This window comes from Microplitis mediator, chromosome 11 (assembly GCF_029852145.1).
Source record: "Microplitis mediator isolate UGA2020A chromosome 11, iyMicMedi2.1, whole genome shotgun sequence".
NCBI lineage: Eukaryota > Metazoa > Arthropoda > Insecta > Hymenoptera > Braconidae > Microplitis > Microplitis mediator.
The window spans coordinates 20,650,740-20,675,276 of NC_079979.1; the positions used below are offsets into that span (position 1 = coordinate 20,650,740).

A 24,537-nucleotide genomic window follows, 5' to 3' on the forward strand; every position below is an offset into this window, starting at 1 on the left:
CAAATAGTCTGTGTTGAAAAATAACACAAATATTGTGTGGACCGTTTCTAACACACAAATTGTGTTGATTTTAACACAATATTTTTTACTGTGCAAAACGTAATCAATTAGCGTTTAAAATTCAAAAAAAAAAAAATTTCGCTCAGGTTATTCCAAGATGATACAGTTTTAGTGTACTTTGATTTTTCACCAAGTCACTTTTGAAATAAAATTACGCTGTATAAAGTAAACTAATACAATCACCGAAATGGTATTGGGTCATGGTATGACCTTATTACCAAAGTTACTAGTAGATCGGGTACAACTAAAATCTAGTGGTTTTCGTAGTAGGTTTAAAGGACTTGAGAAAACTCAACCAAAGTTATATTATCGAATATCACAAAGTTACCGCCTAATATATTTATATATATAAATAGAGCGAGAGGCAGAGAGAGTTCTGTAACGTTGGCTCGGCGAAAGCACACGATAGACCAGTGGTTCGTAGTTAACGTTGATTTACAGTAATGTGCCTTGCAACATTAACAATCTCTAATGGTTATACATTGCACTAATTATATACATACACGGAGTATTCCGATTTCAAATTTATTGCGTCACCCTACCGAATCCCACGACTAATTCACTGTAATCGATATTCATGCTATTCCCGTTTAAAGTATGCTAAATATTAAACTATAGATTTATACATTACGTTATTTAATCCCATTGTAATGCAAAAAAAACGTATGATAATAATTGACAAAGTTCTCGTATTTGCATTTTAAAGCTGGCAAGAATAAAAAGTTAAAACTGTATGGTATATTTAAATTTTTCATTGCTTAATGTTTATTTAATATTGTATTTTTAAACTTCCGCAGATAATGGCCGAGACTCGCCACCGGAGCCAGCACCTCCGGAAGTCCCGCCACGTGGTCCTTCTTTGCTAGCGACACACACTATACGTGCCGTACAGCAAAATCGAAACGGATGTCCTGGAAACGCTGCTGGATTCAACTTGCCGTCGGATGACGCACAGTCGGAAGCTTATTCGGGTGAGTTTCATTTTATTTTTTCAAAAATTAAATAAACTTAATTCAAGGTAATAATTACGTTGTTTCAACAATTAATTAATTTGAAAAGTAAATAGATGATGAGTCAAAAAAAAAATAGCTATAATTTTACGAAAGAGTCTAAGTAGATCTGGTAACAAGGAAGTCCACAAATGAGGCCGGACATGAGAAAAGTACTGGTTTTAAATTTAGTTAAAACTAATGGAGCATACTCAGAGTCTGCATTAACGCAGCTTTTCCCACGTAAATTCATAGTAAATATACAAACACACACCTAGACTCCTACTGCTACGAAATATACTCTGAGTACATATTTGTTTCTGTATATTTCTCTATGTAAACCATTAGTATATTACTGAGTGTAACTAAACAACCATTTGCGTGAATTAAATGTGATGGAAAAGCAGTTTTGGTGTGTAACTATATATAATATGAGTCTGTTTGTATATTTCATGGACAGAGAATAGAGGAATATTTTATATGAATATGCCTAGAGAATTCAATACAAATATATATAGATGTATATGTATATGATTTTGATTAATCAATTTACATAACGCCGCTCTCGATTCACAAAAGCCTCATAAACAGCTCAATAGTTTGCGAATACGCTTTGATATATATGATCGTTTAGTGACAGTTGTGACGGCCGGACGTTATTATTCGTTTGTTAATTATCGATAAGCTTTAATTATTTTTTAAAAGTCGATATTTAACATTCAGTCATAATTTCTCATTTACTCTGACCCCTTTGTAGAATAAATTTATCGATTACTTGATATTGTTATAAAATAACTTAAATTGATCTCATCAGATTATAATATTATAAGCATTTGTATTCATAGAGTATACTCATCAACAACGGAACTCATTAATGCTCATTACTTTTACTCTAATTCCTAAACAAAATGAGAAACATGAGGTTGTAAATGAAGCCAGTGAAATAATTAGTGATTTAGGTCAAATGACGCGCTCATCCAATCATTTCCAGCAACTCTCATCAATTAAGTAATCAATTTAATGGAATAATCCCTCAGCTTTTTTTTATAATTTATCTTTTTACTAACGTCATTTAATTCAGCGTAATGCAAGTACAAAGTTTTTTATAAAACTAAAATAATATCTGGCATTTCCATATTTTAAATAAATAGTCTTTCCGGAAAAAAGCGCCCGCGAGATACGCGAGATGGGTTATTTCTTCAGGTAAAGGACACCTGCAAGAAAAGATTAAATTATGAGGCGAATATTTATAAAAGTGAGCTTTTTAGTCCCCAGAGCTCGGGACATAAAAATATTTCCTGCTAACAATAAATTGGAAAGTTTTTCTAGTAGAGAAATTAAACTGTCAATGGGTCCCGAGCGGATGGGGAATGTCACGTTAGCAGTTTTTGTGTTTCAAACTTTTAGTTTTAGTTCTGTTTTTCGAAAAAAAAAAAAAAAAAAAAAAAACTGAGGCTACAGTGGGTTAATTGGAGTAAAGTTTGAGTTAAATAAGGATGCGTGATTGCATGAAGAAAAGTTGATAAAAATTAATAAAAAAAAAAAAGACGGTCATTCACAACTAAGTAATGGAAAACTATTATGGCCTAGATAGCTTCTCTACAACTTCCTTTGCTATAAAGTGTAATCGGACGGAAAGACGAGCTTCACGATCAAATCGCCGCGTAGTTTAAACTTTCTCATGGCTCTTGGACATTCGACAGCCATGCAACCGTAAATGCTGTCGTTTTATTACCCTTCCTCGGGTCTCTTCTCCTCTATCAGGTTTCCCAGTGCTTTTAGCATTAATTAAAAAAATATAAAATTAATTTCCATTAAAGAATTGTAAATTCTAAAGCTTTAATTTTTTTAGCTCAGAAGTAAAAACTAAATTTTATTAAAAACGTCTTGCGAGGAAAATTGCTTGATAATTTTCCATTGCCGTACCTCGGATAGTATTTTCGCAAGGATATCTAGAGCCGCAGGCAAACATCCACGACATTTAAGTACATCATATTTTGCAACGTCCAAATAAACTACGCCTAACCCCCAGTGCACGTTAGACGGTCTAATCCCTTGGCTGGATACAGCCGCAACAGCCATACTAGCTCTCTATCTCTCTCTTTCTCTCTAATACTCTCTACCTCGAGACCCAGACTACTCAACTCTGTTCTTGTATAGATGTGTTCGTGGAGAGCACACAAGACCCGGGCACTGAAATTCACGTCTAGAGCGTCTAGTATCACCGCTGATTACTTATAGCCTTATACAACTACCAGTACGTTAATTCCCGCTTTGTTAATTTTATCTCTCCTCCACCACTACAACTACAACTACAACTACAACTACTTATACTTCCAACAACAACAACACACAGCGTACAACAATCTCTGGACACTTAAAAGCTTGTTGTTTAAAATTTCCCACATGAGTATCATCCTTGTTTCATGCTTGGTTAATATTTTCTCATGCTTTTCATAATAAAGACAGGGTAAAATAATTTTATTGCACAGTAAAAAAGGATTCGTCAAAATCAACACATACCGTGTGTAAAACGAACGTTTTACACTTATTCATATGTTACTTTAACATGTTTCGAGTGTTAAAAAAAGTTACACACGTATACGTTAAAAATAAAAATTTTCCAAGAATTCTTTTGTGATACTCGACATTGTTTTTAACATATTTTGTGTGTTGATTTCATAGTAACATATAAAAAGTGTTACTTTCGAATAAAATGACATTTTTGTGTGTTAAAAAATCAATCGATTGCGACAGTTCAAACAAGATAAATACCGTGTGTTAAATTGACACACAAAAGTGTTAAAAATTCAACACTCAGATTTTTAACACACGTTTTTTTTACACTTTGACGATTCGTTTTTTACTGTGTGAGATAGATAAAAATTTATAAAATGATTAAAAACACTTTCGAATAAACATCAATCATTATTTCAACAAATATATTGTAAGCCGACACTATCTCCCTGAAATCATAGTGCCAGTATATCTGGTAAACAATGTTAAGTCACGAAAAGTGCATTTCTGGAATCCTAGATTGCTAGAGAGAGAGAGAGAGAGTATACAGGAGCGTGTACCTGTGGCACAAACGTCGCGTGATGCGTCGCCCTCTATAAATCAAGAGTGTCGGTGTTGGTTCCACCCTTATATAGCCAAGCTCTTTGGCGAGCTCTGGCACATTCTTCCTCTGCTCGGTGGTATAGCTAGTATAGCTGTATTTCGGTGTAGTTGTAGTCGCTGTTGTACATTCACCGCACCTACATAACTCAAACTGTCCATAAGAGGTATACGCGCTAAACTCTGAGATTTAACTGCCGACCTTATCGTACACCAGACAACAATGACGTCACTTGTTCTCGTATCATTTATTAACGGTTATACACACGCTAAATTCATTTTACCCTTAAATATTTATCATCAGGAAATTTAAATTAAATAACTTTTTTTTTATCTCACAATTAATCTGACGCGAATGTGGGCAAGTCATTGCTATTACTATTACTATTACTATTATTATAATTAAATACATATATGGAGCAAATGTTTAGTCGGAATACGTAGAATATCCCATTAAGTACACGTGTATAAATACACAGGAATCATAAGCGCGAGTCACGGCAGGTTATGCTCGGTGTAAAATCCCATACTATGGTTATATGATTACGTGTTAAAGTTACGATCGTTGGCATCAGTAAATCATTACATAAGCTACGATAACCGCATATAATAGTTGACTCTAATCGCTATTCAAAGCATGTTTTGCGTATACACGGTGCCCGCTAACTCGTGTAATCTTCCACAAGTCTCAAGAATAACCGACAAAATTAATTTGTGCCGTGGTAAAAGCTTTCAAAATATATCTTTTAAATTATAATCAAAATTATTTATTACTCGATTACATTTTTTCTTTTTTTTTTTTTTTTTTTTTCATTTTCGTATTATTGATTAGAAAAATTATAAATAATAAAAATGAATCTTTGGGTAGCGTGTTTCTTAGTGTCATGGGACACGAGAGACATTTCGAACCAAAAGAAATCCACGAGACCCGGGAGGATAAAACCAGAGATCTCGTGTACCGCAGTCGCTAAAACGAGCTGAGTATTATTATCAGGGGGTACTAGAACTTTATATATTTTTGCATATATAACTGCAAATTAGAAATAATTATTGTTAGACCCATGAGAAGAAGGTTAGTTTGTATTTTAGATAACGTTTCTCTAGCTTTACTGTATTTTCTCAATTATCGTTGCCCATAAGATTATTGGTTTCCAAAAATAAATTTAAGTACTCACTTTTCAAATGGCATCGGTCATAATTAAAATAAACTGCTTTCTCCGGAATGCAAAATCACTTTAAATGCTTAAAAAATAATACAAGTGATATAAAATTATTATGATTATTTGTAAGGCATTAAATTTGATCTCTTTTTTATCGCATGATCACGAATAGAAATGTTGATAAAAAAAACTAAAAGTATCACATAGCCAGTGAAGGATTGAGAATGGGGCAAATCCATTAAACCTTGTAACGACGAAAAACAATGGTGGATGAAAAGAGGTCCAAGAGGAATTCAATTACATTACCAGACGTTTTTCTCGAGATTTTTTTTTATACTAAAACCATTAAGGGATTAGGATCCAGCTACTGCTAGCTGTGACCAGTCACGACACTGAAAATAGCCTTTATCATTTTCCCGTTGACTCGATTAACCAACAGACCAATGTTTCAGCTCATCCATGCGCTTCAGCTCGATATCCGAGGGCTAAAATTATCCGAGCTTAATATTTTCATTTCCAATTTTCATTTCCAAAAAATAATCCTTTCACTCTAATAATTACTTTAATTACTTAACATCACGTGACCCAAATCTTTGAACGTGTACATAAAAGCGTACGCTTTGTGAATAATATAATCACTGGAATAAAGACTAAATGCATTACCTCGAAAATGAAAAAAAAAAAATAATAATAATAATATGCAGAATAAAGACTCATTATAACGTTATTCTTTCATGGGTACGTAGCTTTTATCCGGCATATAAGGATACATTATATTAAAGTTTACGAGAAACTGGCCCATACGTATTCTGTGATACTTGACGTGACCACTGACGAGCACTTAACGGCGACATAAAGAGAACACTCATAATATCCCTCCTGCGTTGAGTAAAATACCCATAAACTCGTGATATGCCACCAAGTTATGCCCTCACATTATTATAATACTTTCAATACATATCTATATCTATGTTACTTTTCGTTAGCGAGATCATAAGTTTGATATCGTCTGGTTCGTTTATGTCACCATTAACTCGATGATGAAAGTGGCCTTAATAAAAAAAATAAAAAAATATATATAAAGCGAAAATAGGATTGAAAATAAAAAAAATTACCGTAATGATATTTTTCTATGACCACAATTTAAATTTTTCAGAGAACATTATTTTCTGTGATACACTGTAAAAAGAGCGGTGTTAAAAATGGACTCATTTTAACTCCACCCGGTGTTAAAATAAAATTACACCGGTGTAGGAGGAGTAATTCACCGATGTTAAAAATACCGGTGTTAAATCAGGGTAACTGGTGTAAAAGCGTAGTAGAATCGGTGTAAAAGCGGGGTAACCGGTGTAAAAGCGGAGTAATGCCGGTGTAAAAGCAGGGTAAACTGCGTCCGCTTGGAGTATTAACTTTAAAGATTATAAAACACAAAAAATGTCAGTTCTCTATGAAAATTAATAAAGAATATTATTTATTAACAAGTGTAGTGATCGAGTAAGTAAAAATATTCACAAAGTAAAATATTTTAACATCGGTAAAGTATATCTACACCGGCGGTGGCGTTATTTTAACACCGGTCTAGAATATTTACACCAGCAGCAGTGTTATTTTAACACCGGAGAATTTTTTTTAACACCGGTACAGAATATTTACACCGGCAGCGGCGTTATTTTAACACCGCTTTCGGGGGTAAATTTAACACCGATAATTTTAACACCTACACCGATTGGACTTACCCCGGTGATTTTTCACAGTGTAGAAAATGCCGCATATCTCATAATAAAGTGATTTTTTCTATTTCTGGGCCTCATATGAGTTAACTTAGTCACTTCTTATAATAAATATGGACTTTTAATTATTTTTGACGGCTGACGCCAGTGTTATAACTGAAAAAAATTTGATCATGTTTAACTTTTTGTTGAGATTTGTATTCCTTTTGGTCAAATGAGGTTTGTTGACGTTGAGGTTTACTTGCATCACTGATAAAAGCCAAAATACTCCATCTCTATATATGTGTATGCATGGGTATATGTATGTCTAGATCTATGAAGGTATAGGGAGTGGGTGAGTAAAAGTAAATGTTGACTCTCAGCGTTCTCGGAATTTTCGTTCGATGTGGGTTGGCACGAAAGATAAATTGCCATGACGATCATATAGCTAAGAAAATTTTATTAGTTTAATCGACGCATTAGCAACTTCACTTTGCCTTTCTCTTTACATATATGTATATATATATAGAGTATACACTTATCCAATAAGCTTTCTCTATAAATAATTACAGGGTAGTTTATTTTTCGTTAATGGAAAAAAACTTTTTAAGCCAGAAATTGATAAAAAATAATTTGAAGGTTTTTTTTTAGAAATTTTAATTGAAAATTTGTTCAGTGATTGGAAAAATTTTTTTTTGTAATTAGTGGTAAAGTTTTTCAACTTGAATTTATAATTGTGACAATTAAAAAATTTATTGAAATAACAGATAACGAGTGTTTATTATTTTAATAATTAACAACTATTGTTTATAATTTTTTCGAGGTTAATAATTAATTTTAATTAAAAATAATTTTTCTAAGTGAAAATAACTTTAAATATCAGCGAGCACACGTGTATATACGTAGATAATTACATAGCGTGCGGTAGTATCAATTATCGCGTCGCTAATTGCTATTTATTAGCGGGCGTCCTAGGTACGCTGAGTCATGAAAGCATATTTCTTTTATTTTTTATTTTTTCTTTTTTCTTTTTTCTTGCCGCCTAGATTTCTCGTGGATTAAAAAATAAAAAATATGGTTGAGCAATGAACTCTGCAGGTCACACAAAAGATCTTGAGCTCGACTTAGTACTATCCATGCACATTACATGTACAACTGGAACATTAAGGGATATATCGATTCTAGTCGGATTTATTGGACGAAAAAATTTACGAGCCAGTCACACGCATTCAAGTCAGTAAAAAGTGAGATGGTGGTACATGAGCTTGTACAGGGAGAAAAAGAGAGAGTAGTTTTAGTATTAAGGGTATGGGTAGTAGTCGTAGTAGTAGTGGTAGGAGTGTATAAGTAGAGGAGAGTTGAGTTGAGTAGAGTAAAGTTGAGTTGAGTCTACCGAGGCTTCACGGATTTAACGACCAAGCTCCCTATCCTCGTCGACACTGTGCGCACCATTTCATTAATCCTCCTTATCCGCTATTTCTTAGAACCAACCACCACATAGTCTATAGAATACACCGAAATACTCCAGAGTATCTTCTTCTTTTAGACGAAGGGGCTCTGTGCGTTTTAGCTAGTCCAACTGTAACGCTACCACATGCTCTATTGATCCTCGTATTAATTAAGATGTACGAGTAAGTAGCTTAATTCGAACCATTCCAGACTTATTGCGATTCGGAAGGGAGCTCAAGATATTACAACTTAATTATATTTATATTGTCAGTAGCTTCATCATTATTATCATTATTATTAGTACACAGAAAAAAAGGATTTCTTGGCGCAAAAAATTTTTTCTTGTTCTAAGAAAATTTTTACTTGACCCAAGAAATTTTTTGTATTATAAAGTGAAAACAAAACTTTTCTTGGGGTAAGAAAAAAGTTTCTTGGAACAAAAAAAAAATTTTTTAGGCGAGAAAAAAATTCTTGAGCCAAGAAAAATTTTTGTTTTCAATTCATAATACAAAATATTTCTTGCGCCAAGAAATTCTTTTTTTCTGTGTATTTTTTATAATTCAAGCCAATTAAAGACTATCGTAAATTTATTTATTGGAGACTTAATTGATTTTGATATCAAGTTTATTGAAATTAAAAAAAAATGATGTATAGTTATCAAACAATGAAATACCTGAGATCGGAGAGATGGCTGTACATTATGATATCGAGATGAAATGAGCTCATTTCATTGACTCTCGAAGCTTTGTGTTGCGTTCCTGAAATAGCTCATGAATTGTCTGGGAAATCTACCCCGGTAGATTCGCCAGGATTCCTAATATTGTCCTTGCTATATTGCGATATCATCTTCGTATCACATCTGGCTTGAGGTAATCAGTCAAGACGCTTATGACCGAAATAAATTAAACGTTCCACTAAATTCTACTGGCATTCAACTCAGTTGTATCTATGCACTGTAATGCTACAAAAAATGTTTCATTACCAAGCGGACACTGCAATAAATATGACTGGTAGTCAAAACCGGTATAGATCTGTGCGTTAATTTGTACAAGTGGAGATACGATTTCATTAAAAATTTTTAATTAATTTTTTTTGTAACAGCTTCAGGATATCAGAAAGCATAATAACTCTATAAAAAATAGTTGAATTAAATTTATTGTAAAGTTAATATTTGAAGAGAAAACTAATTTTCCACATATGCTTTAAATAAAATGAATGACAAAAAGAAAGAATGTGAATGTAAAAAAGGGTGGATATGAAAGGGTAATACTATCACGACAGGTTTCGAGCGAAGAAACGAGGCAAGTTTATTTTAAGTATGCATAGGTTAATCAAAAAAGCCAGACGGTGAAACTCTCCTACCCCTTGGGGAGAACAGAGCTACACCTACACAACACAACTACACTAGGTGGATTTAAGTTCGATTCCCTTTTCGAGCCTCGCATACTCATTTCGAGGAAAACTCTCTCTGCAGGTTGTAGTCTTGGCTCAGGATGGTTACTTGCGAATACCAGTAGGCCCCATGGGAAAATGAAACTTGCATTTGCCAAAATACCATCCGCAAAAACTATTATTATATAAATATAAATTATAACTTTTTTATTATAAATATTATAATACACTGTAAAAAGAGCGGTGTTAAAAATGGACTCATTTTAACTCCGCCCGGTGTTAAAATAAAATCACACTGGTGTAGGAGGAGTAATTCACCGGTGTTAAAAATACCGGTGTTAAATCAGGGTAACTGGTGTAAAAGCGGAGTAAAATCGGTGTAAAAGCGGGGTAACCGGTGTAAAAACAGAGTGATATCGGTGTAAAAACGGGGTAACCGGTGTAAAAACGGAGTAATACCGGCGTAAAAGCGGGGTAAACTGCGTCCGCTTGGAGTATTAACTTTAAAGATTATAAAACACAAAAAATATCAGTTCTTTATGAAAATAATTAAAGAATATCATTTATTAACAAGTATAGTGATCGAGTAAGTAAAAATATTCACAAAGTAAAATATTTTAACACCGGTAAAGAATATCTACACCAGCGGCGGCGTTATTTTAACACCGGTACAGAATATTTACACCGGCGGCGGCGTTATTTTTACACCGCTTTCGGTGTTGAAATTTAACACCGCCAATTTTAACACCTACACTGATTGGACTTACCTCGGTGATTTTTTACAGTGTATAGTTTGGATTGTTATTTAGTCTTTATAAAAGTAGTTTATGCCTAGATACTTATAAGATGATAAAATTAATTAAATTTAATTATATACCGTAAAGTTTATTTATTTACTAAATAAACCATAATATTATTCCAATTTACGATGTAAATATATTTTACGGTTAAACCTATCCCCACAAGTTTCGTTTACCGAGATATGTTTATTTTATCGAGTCTAATAAAATTTCTTAATGAAATTTGTAACATCTCGAGGAAGAAAGACCCAGCGGAGAAAATGCTTACGAAAGAGACACTACGGTATTGGCGAGGGGAGTATTTATACAGCCGTAGGCAATGCCAACAAATATATTTTCTTGATCACATAATAAATCTCGTACGTATATGAAGATTTATTTAAAAAAAAAAAAGGAAAGAAGAAATAAACGTAGCGAGCCTGATAAAACTCTATTTAAAAATAAAAAAAAATTATCACCGAGACTCTAGATTTACTTGAGATAATTTAAATTTTATTTTGTTAAAGCAGCAAAGGAAGCCGGGTTAGAAGAGTAGAATACTTAAAAGTTAGGTAATTAAACTTGGATATATTATTTATTATTCGAGCTAGAGATGCAGAAATTGTATTTAAATCTTGATAACTTTCGTGTTGGTTAATTGGCCCGAGCAAGTGCCAACAAATATATGTATATATATTGAAGAGAAGTGAGGAGTGTAGTGAGTTAATGGCAGGTAGAGTGTATGTAGCTTTGGGTTTGGCTTTTCCAGCAATGAGGTTGAGCTCTTGCTTGACTAGACTCCAGACTCCGAACGTATACGTATAACTAGGTATAGTTTCCAACGAGGGTGTGAAAAGGGTTGAGGTGGTGCGAGTGGTACGGGTGGTACGGGTGGGCCAACTGAGTCGCGTCAAGTTTGCTAATGGGATTTACATCTCAGTGCAGCCGCCGGGAGATCCGTGTGACACACAGACATGGCCTATACTCTCAGAGTAGACCATTTGACAAATTAGATAATAATTATTGCTCTCAGACTCTCGCCGTTGCACCGGTGCGTAGATTCGAGAACATTAACGAGAAAGAACTTTCTCGTTATTTCTTCCACTGCTACGTACACACTTAATCTTCTCTACTCTATAGATGTATAGATAAAGACAGAGATATAGTACAGGTGAAGATACTTTGTGGACAATTATTATCCAGAGAGAAGTTTCTCAGTCGAGATGACTACAAGTATAATCTAAGGTCGGAATGCGCGTTGGAGCGAATATTCTGTCGATTGAGCGCGAAGTAGTACGGTAATTAATTCGACTGGCTGACTCGAAACGCGTTCAAGGAGGGGCGATACCGTTCCCAGCCAGGGATCAACCTTGTCCTGAGAACGATACCGATATTCTCGACTGAATGATTCTCCTACCCAGGAATTCGATCAATGAGCTTCCATTAATATTTCAATCTCTATTCTTATTAAAATATAAATTTTAAAAATACCTTTCAAAAGTATTTCCTTCCTCGGTCACTTAAATCTATCAGTTACTTTTTAAAATAAATTACACGCCCAGTTAAACTTTAAAACTACGACTGGTTAACCGAAAATTAGTGAGACACAGTTTAATTATTTAACTGGATTTCTGGCTATAGGCTGACACAAAAAGTGTAATAAACAGTTGCGTTGAGTTGAGTTGAGGGTACAAGAGAGGAATAATGTGAAATAAATTTAAGGGAAATAAAAGTTATTTCGCGAAGCTTGTTGTAAAGTATTCATACGAGTCCAACTCAGTGGGAGATGGGGAAAGGGGGAGTGTTACATTTTCGACGTAGCAACCCCCTCGGCGTAATACCCAGCTTGTGCAACATATAATTCCCCTCGCCCGTACATCATACACTCACTTATTTTCGCGGTAGAATGAGCCGGGCGGACGCGCGCGAGAGCAACCCCTATGATATGAATCCATGCTCGGATAAATTATTACACTCGGATCTTAGTGAAGCAATATCTGAGCTAATAGCAAAATCACAGAGGGCTTCTGCCCATCACTCATTTTATTCTTGTCTCCCCATGGCACTAATAAACCCCATCAGCTACATATTTTTAATACACTCCCTTTAAACTATGTTATGAAAAAAAATTTTATTATTCAATAAACTTTATTTTTTAATTAACAAACTGAGTTTATTGTTCGGTAGACTCTTTGTTCATCATATAGTTTTAATAAAATAATTATTTTATAAAAAAAATACGATACTAACAGTAGGAGGTAAAGTTTCATTGTATTGTAACCTATTATATTATTTATAAAATACATGAAATAAATATCAGTTGTTAATTCTGTTTTTAATTATTAATTTAATTAGGTTGATACAATATTGTTTTTAGCTGAGATTTATTAATAATTGAGGTAATAATTACATACATTGTATAATGTATATGATTTTCAATATACGTGTAAAGTTTTTTAAAATTTGATATAATTAAAATGGTGGAGTAGTGACCAGTTGACCTCAGAGCCATTACCGCATTTAACTTTAAATTCAACAACTAATAACGTTGTTTAAATAATTAAATTAGTTATCGAGTTTGTGTTACAAGCCAGCAAAAATGAATATTTTATGTAAATTATGATAATAGAAGTCTATACAAAATTATTTGGTTAATCAGTATTTCGGCTATTTTGACCTCTAACTGTTATTCGTAATGCATTTAAATTGTGAGTCATACTCTGCTGAGAATTATATATTATATATTATATTTAACTATACTATACTATCCATGATTATTGTTATTATCTGTACACGCGGTATTATATATTATGGGCGACAAATTAAAATGGTTACGGTCAAATCGGCAGCATGCATGTCGATCGAGGGACATTTAATAGAATAGTCCTTCGTAAAACATTAATCAGCAATGCACTGTAATAATCCAATACACATTCAATCCTAATGTTTTTTTTTTGACACCATAAAATATGCAGGAATTAAATTATTTTATATTAAAACAGACAGCTGATTTATTAGCTCAATAAAATAGAAACAACTATAAATTTTATTACTTCCAGGCTGAATTTATTTACACCGTAAAAAACGTCCTTCTGGAAGTTATTTTTTTTTAAATCTCTCCTATTGATGTTGAGGCCTACACTGTCAAAAGAGCGGTGTTAAAAATGGACTCATTTTAACTCCGCCCGGTGTTAAAATAAAATTACACCGGTGTAGGAGGAGTAATTCACCGGTGTTAAAAATACCGGTGTTAAATCAGGGTAACCGGTGTAAAAGCGGAGTAAAATCGGTGTAAAAGCGGGGTAACCGGTGTAAAAACGGAGTAAAATCGGTGTAAAAGCGGAGGAACCGGTGTAAAAACGGAGTAATATCGGTGTAAAAGCGGGGTAACCGGTGTAAAAGCGGAGTAATACCGGTGTTAAATCAGGGTAACCGGCGTAAAAACGGAGTAATATCGGTGTAAAAGCGGGGTAACCGGTGTAAAAGCGGAGTAATACCGGTGTTAAATCAGGGTAACCGGCGTAAAAACGGAGTAATATCGGTGTAAAAGCGGGGTAACCGGTGTAAAAGCGGAGTAATACCGGTGTAAAAGCGGAGTAATACCGGTGTAAAAGCGGAGTAATACCGGTGTTAAATCAGGGTAACCGGCGTAAAAACGGAGTAATATCGGTGTAAAAGCGGAGTAATATCGGTGTAAAAGCGGAGTAATACCGGTGTTAAATCAGGGTAACCGGCGTAAAAACGGAGTAATATCGGTGTAAAAGCGGGGTAACCGGAGTAAAAGCGGAGTAAAACTGGTGTAAAAGCGGGGGACCGGTGTAAAAGCGGAGTAATACCGGTGTAAAAGCGGGGTAAACTGCGTCCGCTTGGAGTATTAACTTTAAAGATTATAAAACACAAAAAATGTCAGTTCTCTATGAAAATTAATAAAGAATATTATTTATTAACAAGAACAGTGATCGAGTAAGTAAAAATATTCACAAAGTAAAATATTTTAACATCGGTAAAGAATATCTACACCGGCGGCGGCGTTATTTTAACACCGGTCTAGAATATTTACACCGGCAGCGGTGTTATTTTAACACCGGAGAATTTTTTTTAACACCGGTACAGAATATTTACACCGGCGGCAGCGTTATTTTCACACCGCTTTCGGGGGTAAATTTAACACCGATAATTTTAACACCTACACCGATTGGACTTACCCCGGTGATTTTTTACAGTGTATTAAACTATGGAGCTTGAAAGAATTATCGTTTGAGTAGGAATAAGATATAACAAAATTAGCAAAATGACTATTTTTGATGTGCGATCATTACCTCAACAACTTAATTTGAACTAGGATAAGAAAAAGGCAAAGAAAAATGTATATTCAATATAAAATGACCCAGTCTGAACAAAAGATAAGAAGGTTGAGTAGCTAGAGGGTAATTTTCTTCTCGTCGGGCTCGTCAGTGAGTGAAATGATGCGTAGTGAATGTTAGTAGGTGCAGCCGCGTATATATTTGCAGCAGCTAGTGCACAGCCGAGTTTTGAGATTGTAAAGAGAGTAAATGAGGGTGGACTCGTCTCCGTGGAGGTAGAAAGAGTAGGCCTTCCAGCGTGAATCTTCCACGTCGTAAATCTCCCTTGTATTAAAAATAATTGCTTTAAGCCACTCCGACGGCCGCCGCGTTTACGCGCAACCCACCCTCGTTTCCTTTTCCTCTTCCTTTTTATTTTTATTTTTCTCTTTTCATCCCTCAGATCCCTCTCCTCCGCTTCCTTTATTCTCATATTTTTTTCCTTTTATTTTATCCTCCATACATACTAACTCTTTCCGAGCCTCAAACGCTAGGGGCGAGCTCGCCAGATAGTCACTAAAGCTCGCGTTAGCCCTGCTCTACTTGTGCAACCCCATATTTTATTTTTATTCCAAATATAAATATACATATATAATGTGTAATGAATAATTAATAATGAATAATGATAAGGTGTGGCTTATTTATATCAGATATCAACTCGTCGTTATATCAGTAGTCTATAGACTTTCTTAATAATACAGGAATTCATTTATTATAGGGCTTCTATGGTGCGGTAATGAACTAAACTAATAATACGGCCATGAAATTCACTTTCGGTAGATATTAAATTTAAAAAAAATGTTAATTATTGAGGCAAGCGTCTTGATAGAGCTGAAACAGAAGACGTTCAAATTTCAACCCTTTGGAATAAAAATCAAAGCTGTTATGATTTCAGTAAAGCCAAGTTGGATATATATGTATATATATTTTGATAAACCGAGATCGAATTTCGGGAGATAAATTCGGTGTCTTGGTTTAATAATAATAGGGAAGTTGGGTAAGGGTGAATAATGCTCGGGGATAGTGTACAGCAGCAAACTTTGGCCATTCAAGATGCTATCTTAGCTATAAACACTCTCGATGTAACATATACCTGAGTGAAATTAACACGCAAGTAGTTCACTAGGCTAATACGACAAATGGTCACTCCTGTAACACCGTCTTGTATGTTGTTAATTAATAATAGTCTGTAGTTTATTGAAAATTATTGTTTATACTGCAATTATTTAAACTTTAAAAAATATCAGGACATTTAAAAATATATATTTTTGTAATAAACTCATGAAAATTTATATTGAAAGAAACATTTTTAATTAAAAAAATAATATAAAGGATGTTAAATAAAAGAAAGGAAAGGGACAGATTTGTTTGATGTTATACTTTATAATTAAAAATATTAAAAATAAAGAATAAAACTTTTTCAAGCATATATATATAGATTAAATTTTTCAGGACAGAAAAATGAGGTGCCGCGTATGCAAAGAAGCAAAGAGAGAGAGAGAGAGGGAGAGAGAGTATGAATGACCTCACAGTAGCCTTTGTCAAGTCTAGTTATTGAGCGGCGACTCTTGCACATAATCCACCCTCAACCCTTTAAATATTAACGGTCGGACCGGAATATGCCGCCTGGTGTAGGAACCCAGTACTGTAGTGAACTGGCCTGTTCATATAATTACTGCGCATCCATTTGCCAGCTCGACGACCGTTAAATTAAAAGCCACTCAGGCCCGTTTATGGCCAAAGTTAAGATTTCTGTTTAAACATCTTGTTAACAAGCAAATCTCGACAAACTGATGATGAAATGAGGTGATTTAGAGACTCATAGTCTAGAGGATATAAGCCCTAGACCAGAGACCTCAGACCAGAGACTCGAGACCCGAGAGCCGAAACAAATCCCCCGTAATGTAGTTTAAAATTTTTTCGACTACATGTTGAATCTAAAATGCATTAAATGTAAATTGAGGATGAGGAACTAAAATGAAGATCCCAAGCAAGTTTTAGCAAAGTTAAGTTTAGTCAAGGTGAAGTGATGAAGAATAAAAAAATAAGAAAAAGAAATTGATCCACTTTATGGGCGAGAGGATACTCTGCTGAGTGGATTTTTATAGTCGATAGTATCTCGCGTGCTATCTGATAGGTTTTAAACTGTAGCGTGCTGGAGATCGTGTTGTAGGTGACCTCCTATAACTACATACTGATAACAAGTCCTTTAAGAGTTTTTATGGCCGCGAGGCTCTTGCATATCAAATATATTTAACAAAAAATTTAAACCAAGAGAATAAAAATCCTTGACTAGGTAATTTTAGTTTATTATATTTTCCAGTGTGTTAATCATAAATATCAGGGTGTTTGAAATGTCCCAATTACTAAAAATTTTAATTGAACGATGTGGAATTTAATGATAATTTTTTCTTAGGACAGATGGAAAAATGCATTTATAATAATATTAGATAGAATGAAAGGATTATTTTTGGACAGGGAAATATAAATTTGTTTCCAACAAAGGTTAAAGCAAAAGCAAGTGCTCAAAATGTCTAAAATTCCGAGGAGTTAGTAGCAGATGAAGGATAAAGGATGGGTAGTGGGTCTGACTAGTCTGTTGGTTCGCTGGTATTCCTTGTATGATTAATAGGACAACGTACGGCGGGCTTGGGATTGAGATAATTTGCGTAGCATTGAACGAAATGGATCTCGCTGCGTGGCTCAGATGGCACTGAGAATAGTTTCGCCGTCGAGTATTTATCACCCAGACGACACCCACGTCAAGATTGTCCTCGACTAATTGACGTAAATTTTTTTTCCTCTCGGATGTCGACCGCCACTGTACACCCGAGAATGGGACACATTGTCACTCTCTATCCAACATACCACCTATAATTAACGTACTGATTAATTTTTATACCACTCACCAGTCAAATATTATATTCACTCTAACTTTAAAATATTATTTCATTAATTACTAACACTTTTCACTCTTCTATTTTTTTTTTTTTATAAATAATAAACTCAATTTTTCACGAGTTTTATTTCAATTGAGACTTGAGCTCCAATTAAATTGATTTTTATTTTTTTTATAAAAATAACAATAGTAGTATTGATAATAAAAATTTATATTTTCTTGAATATTATCATACAAAAGCCTCTTAGCAACAAAAACAATTTAAAGTGAAATATTAAAGCTATTTTGTAAATCGGTCGTAGCGTAAATGCAATTTCATTTATTTTCGATATGACCGACATTTGCGGTTACAATCAGCATCAAATGTGTACTTTGTATTTTCATTCTTCCATATTTATATTTATTTTTAATGCACACATTCATATACTCGGTGCCATCTGGCATACATCTATTAGCTATTTTTCTGCATCACAATATATTTAACAGAGACAACAAATTTATTTTAACTGTCCCCATTTAATTTTTTCATTTATCATTTCAATTCATATGTATACTTTTAACAAACAATAACTATATTTCAATTTCAACCACCCATTATTGTAACGAATAATTAAATATTAACTACAAAAAAAAAAGAAAAGGAAAAAAATTAACAACAAAATAAAAATTAAATTTTTTTTCTTCTCATCTCTGCGGAACAAATGTGAGTGCAGAGGACGGTGATGCGGATTCGAAGAGTCTGATTGACATTCGGTGGGCGCTAAACCCATTGACGTATATATAGAGTAGTGAAGCCTAGTAGGCTAGAGAATTGCGCGGAGCGGGAAAGAGAATCAATTAATGGTAACGTCAAAGTCGGACGTTTGAAGGGAAATATCGGAGCGGTCTGCAATTTTAATGTCTCCGTCTCACCAGCCGTGGCATGATCGATCACACTCATCAATGAAACGAACGCTTTTTTATTTTTCAATTTTTTTTATTCTGACGATTAGAGAGAATGCTACTGCTTGTTCTCGCACCATTCTCATGTCATTTTTTATTGACACTCGTATTTAATCTTGACGATAAATTCAAATCGCTTTTGTACTTGTGCAGAATTATTCAAGACATGATGCTGCCGGTTATCTTGCATCTCGAGATTTTCTGCAGACGTCTTCAATAAGAACTGATTGCCAATCTCAAGAATTTTATTATTACTTTTTATGAATTATAAACTCGAGCTACTTTATCATCCTTTCAACCATCATTTGATGAAAATTTAGTATTGAAGCAGAGATAATGTACGAGGACTTGAGTTGCTGATGACATGGTGTCTTGGAAAGGTTTCCTCCAGCAGACTGGGAGTCATAAACGATCAAGAATAGTGACACGTCCAACAGTGTGTAGCATAGGTAACTAATACAATGTACAAAGCAACTTTGGCTGTAAGCTAGAAGCTGTAAACTGGAAGCTCGGAACAGAGTATACGCATGGGGCTACAATGAAACACAGCCACTACCAAGCGTCAATACCATTCGCGACAATATGACAATATGACAATAGCTGGCTGGACTACTGATGAACTAATACTACCGGGTCCCCGGTCTCGGCACTGGCATCGGCCCTAGCCCCGGCCCCGACAATGTCAGCTCAGTAGGAGTACGTGTATTACGTACCAGTCCATTCAATAGCTTCACGATGACCGAACGAATATGAATATTGCCTATTATATCCAAGAGTAACCGACCGAACCCGTATTACTTTCCTTTAATCAACCACCCATTCCATATCTCTGTTTCTATCCCTGTTCCTATTCTCCTCCTCATCCCCATTTCCAACTCAACTCGGCATACTATAATATTTTGGGCCTCTGGTACACTCTAGTTGGCTCGTAGTTGGCTCGTTTCTACTCTCACAGTCGCTTATTCGATACGAATAATAAGCTCTTCAGGATTTCCATATCAGTGCCCCCTGTCGTGCTTCCTCTTGTTCGTATCCAGTGTATTATTCATGAAAAAATTTCATCCCTCTTTTCTCTTCTCTCTTCATGTTCCGTCTCGTGTTTTACCATTCTCAGATGTCAAAGAAGTATTTTTGATTAAACCTCGATAGGGCTTTTCAACGACATTATATTTTGAATTAATTTCGTCAGCGTTCTATTATATCTACAGTCAACTCTTATTCACAAACTTTTTTATTAAACTAAATAGAAAAAAAATATGTAGGTTCTTTTTTGAAATTTTAATTAAAATATTTATTGCATTACCGCTGGTAAAGCTGAAGAAAATAAAAATAATAATTTTAAAAGTTTGTTGTATAACATTTTAAATAATAACCTTGCATTTAAACATGCGGAGAGTATGTTCTACACAGTAGGCCTTTAATTATCTGCTGGTATCATATTTCCAACAAGCTCGTTGATGAGTTCAATGGAGGGTTGTCTACAATGGCGTCTCTGCGTAACTGCCAGCCGCAAAGGTACCAAAGTTTAAATGTATCACTACCACACCATCACCATCACCATTCCCATCACTACCACCACTACTACCACTACTATCGTGACAATCACCGACACATAAATAACTAACACAACTTTAATGTTAAATTAGTGAGTTAGCTAGTTTTCAGTTTTCCCTTTAATTTCGTTCTCAAACATTCTCATACAACACACATAAACCTAGAGCCTACTGTAATTTTATTTTCTTTATTACCTCCTTCGATACAAGATATTTTATTGCCGCTCACTTTTTGGGCCCTTAAGCTATAGATTGTAAACTAGTAAACCAGTTACGGGTAATGTTTAGAGTACAAAAGTTAAATCCCTCGCTATTTTCCACTATATTTAAATGGTGTATTACCGTACGATGGACGGTGTGGCTCAATAAGTTATAGATCAAATTGAATGGAATATAGTATAGTGCCGGATAGCTCAACTGGTAGAGCACTCGGCGCGATACCGAATTGGTCTGGGTTCGATTCCCAGTTCGGGCTATCTATATTTTTCTCAATTTATCTATAAATTGTCTTATTGCGAGGTTTTTTTGGTTTTCAAAAGGATGTTTATTTATAAAATTTTTCAATTACATAATATATAAGTAATAAAGATCCTTATAACAACTTAAACACTAGATATTAATAATTTATGATTGGTTGTCATCTAGCGATGAGTCTTGCCAATTAACCTTTGCTTAACTTATTTCTTTAGTTATTCCTTATTTTTAATCCTTAACATTTTTAAATATGAATTAAATTCTTCTCTTATTGAGAGGTTTGCATGTTTAGGTTTCCACTATATTTAAATGGTTTTCAGTTTTCCCTTTAATTTTGTTCTCAAACATTCTCATACAACACACATAAACCTAGATCCTACTGTAATTTTATTTTCTTTATTACCTCCTTCGATACAAGATATTTTATTGCCGCTCACTCTTTGGGCCCTTAAGCTATAGATTGTAAACCAGTAAACCAGTTACGGGTAATGTTTGGAGTACAACAGTTAAATCCCTCGCTATATTACTATTTCTTGGTGGTCCTGCGTCTTATTCCCTAACCCGGTTATGTAACTCGTGCGTCAATTCGTACAATTGAGCTAAGGCCACTTGTATAAACACAACATTATTGTTGAAAGTTTCTGAGGAACAACAACTAACTGCTGGATTAAATCCACAAACGGGTTTTGTAAGGAGCTGTTATCTCTTCTTGTAAACCCACAAGTACTCATCATTTTGACTTTAACGGCATCCAGTTAAATCATTTTGTTTTTAAAACCTCTAGTGTGTACTCAGCGCTCGTTATTATTATCAAAACTAATAAGATATTTTAATGAATTTTTCAAGCCGGGATCGAAAATTAATTAGGGATTTAAATTTTTTATCAAAGAAAAGAGAACGAGAAAGTAAGTAATAAAGAGACGGGAGGAACGAGAACTTTGTCGTATGAGTAATTAATTCATTTGATTTATGTGGTACAAAGGAACCGAATGCTAATTTGTATTGACTTATTAGCAGTGCATGAGAGTAGTTTCTAGTTGATATATACATATATTGTTTCGCTGGTGTATATACTGTGCTTCCCCGTTTCTCTCGCCTGGGTTCCTATATACAGAATACCTACAAGCATGGTAGTCATAGTAGATATTGAGACCACCACTAGTAACAGTAGGAACAGTAGCAATAGCAATACCACCACCCAGAATGGAGTTGGTTCGTGTGACTGTCCAAGGGCATCCACGCGCAGCGAGAAATGCACGTACAAAGGCGACACTGAGCCCAGTTGGACGTCGTGAGAGACACACAATCGTTAATTAAAGTGCCTTCCCTTGTTCGACTTAGATCGATCGGTTGTTGGTTCGCTGCCGGCAGTGCCTTCCCTGCCCTCTGGTTCTCTATGGTGCCACTCCTGCCGCTGTTAGACCAAGAAAAACATTACCAAGCCCTCTTGCACCTTTCTTTCATTTATTTTCCTCGCCCGTATTCTTCATTTTTTATTGCTACGATCCTATTACAAATTAATTGTCACAAAAAAAACCCCTTTAATTAATTTAATGTACAGTTTATTTTTTTTATTTTTTTACTTTTTAAGGAAAAATAGAATAAAAATTATGAGAATGGTTATTTGATATTGCGATGGCAGTAAGAAAAAAAATATTGTTTAGAATAAAAATAAAGAGTCGTTGATTAATCAAAGAATTCCATTGAGTAGCAAGAGCCGGCGGTAGTGATAGTAGTGATGGTTGTAACGGTGGTAGTGGTATCTGTGAGCCCTTGAAATGCTTTTATCTGGCACCCTCGACTCGAAGCCCGCCGGACACAGCAAACAACCGGCCTTTATCCACCATCGCCAGGACGCAATCCCGAGCTCTGATGTTGAGTTTCGTCCTGAGTCTGAAAGGTAAAAATGTGCGTAAGTTTAACTTTATCTCTCCCCACTCGCACTCATGCCGCTTTATATTATCTCCAACCCTCTCTTACTTTTACTATATATAGATATATATATGTATATTTAATGTACTGTACAGTGAGTACGCGCCTGCGTATCAAAAGTTTCAAGTTAACGCTTGTTTGAACTAGTGTATAATTACAAAGTTTCAAATAATTTGAATTTCTGTACATTTGCCTAAATAAACGGTTTATGAATAAGATAATACGAGATGTTTATCTTAACTATTTATAGTTGTAAAACTTTTTTATTTTATTTATTTAAATATGCATTAAAAATGTACACCATTAAATTTATTCAATTTTAATTATTCATTATTTATTCAAATTTCATTTCGAAAAACTTAAAAATTCATTAGTAAATTTATATTTTTGTACACAGAAAAAAAGAATTTCTTGGTGCAAGAAATATTTTGTATGATGAATTGAAGACAAAAATTTTTCTTGACTCAAGAATTTTTTTCTCGCCTAAAAAATTTTTTTCTCGTTCCGAGAAAATTTTTTCTTACCCCAAGAAAAGTTTTGTTTTCACTTTATGATACAAAAAATTTCTAGGGTCAAGTAAAAATTTTCTTAAAACAAGAAAAAATTTTTTGCGCCAAGAAATCATTTTTTTCTGTGTAACTATTGTGTCGAAAAAAATAAATTTTAAAATTAAAAGTTGTTTATTATTTGTTGTAAATGATAAATAAATATAACGGATTTATATAGCGCATTGTGTTGACATAAAATAAAAAGGGATATGTCTCAAGTTGAATAAAAAATTCCATATGTTTTAGCATTACTTGGTTCTAGCGTTCTGTTCGGTCGATACACAATGTAGCTAGGACGAGATTGACCGGGGGGGTTTTCGCGGAGCCGAGGGAGCGAAGGGGTTCCGAAAGGATGAAGGGAGGAAGTGGAATGAAGGGGGTTAGAACCACCGTGCTCCGGCATATTCATGAGCGCTGAGTGCGCAGGGTTTCAACCAATATGTTGGGCGTATTGTCGTCATATACATATATAATATATATATATGTATATATAGTTAGATATATAGATATGACGGTGCAGATACATGCCGGAGAAACACATGCCTGCTCCCGTTGGTTGGCGCAGCTTCGCGTAAATTTATATATAGATATAAATGCATACATGCAAATACACGAATTATGCTGGCGTGTGATGGTATAGTGGTTGGTTGTTGGACTATGCGCGAAATATCGGTGGTACTGCAGTTTCTCGAGCGTAAGTAAGGTCGCTCTGTGTGTCTGTTCAGCAGCTTTCGGGTGGCTATGACCCGACGGCTGTGCGTTATGCGAATGGTCCTCTCTACTACAAAACCCAACCCCAGCTACTATGGAATGCGATAACGAACCGCTCGCCCTTGTAAACTTTTCGACGAGATAGCATTTATGTGTTGGTATTTCTTCGTTATATAACATGATAAACTTTATCGTGCACGAACAAGCTCTATGCTGCTTAAAATAATATTTTTAAAGTCAATTGTTCCGCAAAACCAAACATTCCGACCTCAAATCCTCATATTTTAATCATTATACCTAGATTTTATCTCAAATATCTGCTTTACCGACCGCAAAATCTACCTAGCCAAGTTTAATCATCAACATTTTTTATTCATTCATCAAATCCACGTGATTGAATCACGTTTTCTGCTGTTCTGAAACTTGTGAAAAAAAAATAAAGCCTAATTTTTCCAATAATTACTGATTCGCTGCTACGAG

General features: G+C 34.5%; 1 protein-coding gene across 3 annotated transcripts in view; it reads left to right on the forward strand.

Annotated features, from left to right (window-relative positions):
- LOC130677862 (teneurin-a) overlaps window positions 1-24,537 on the forward strand; it is a 311,604-nt gene that overhangs the window by 155,869 nt on the left and 131,198 nt on the right. For all 3 annotated transcript variants that reach the window (XM_057484754.1, XM_057484756.1, XM_057484757.1), the window contains exon 7: window positions 858-1,031. In XM_057484754.1, coding sequence (XP_057340737.1) covers window positions 858-1,031 — 174 coding nt within the window. The remainder of the gene's footprint in view (window positions 1-857; window positions 1,032-24,537) is intronic.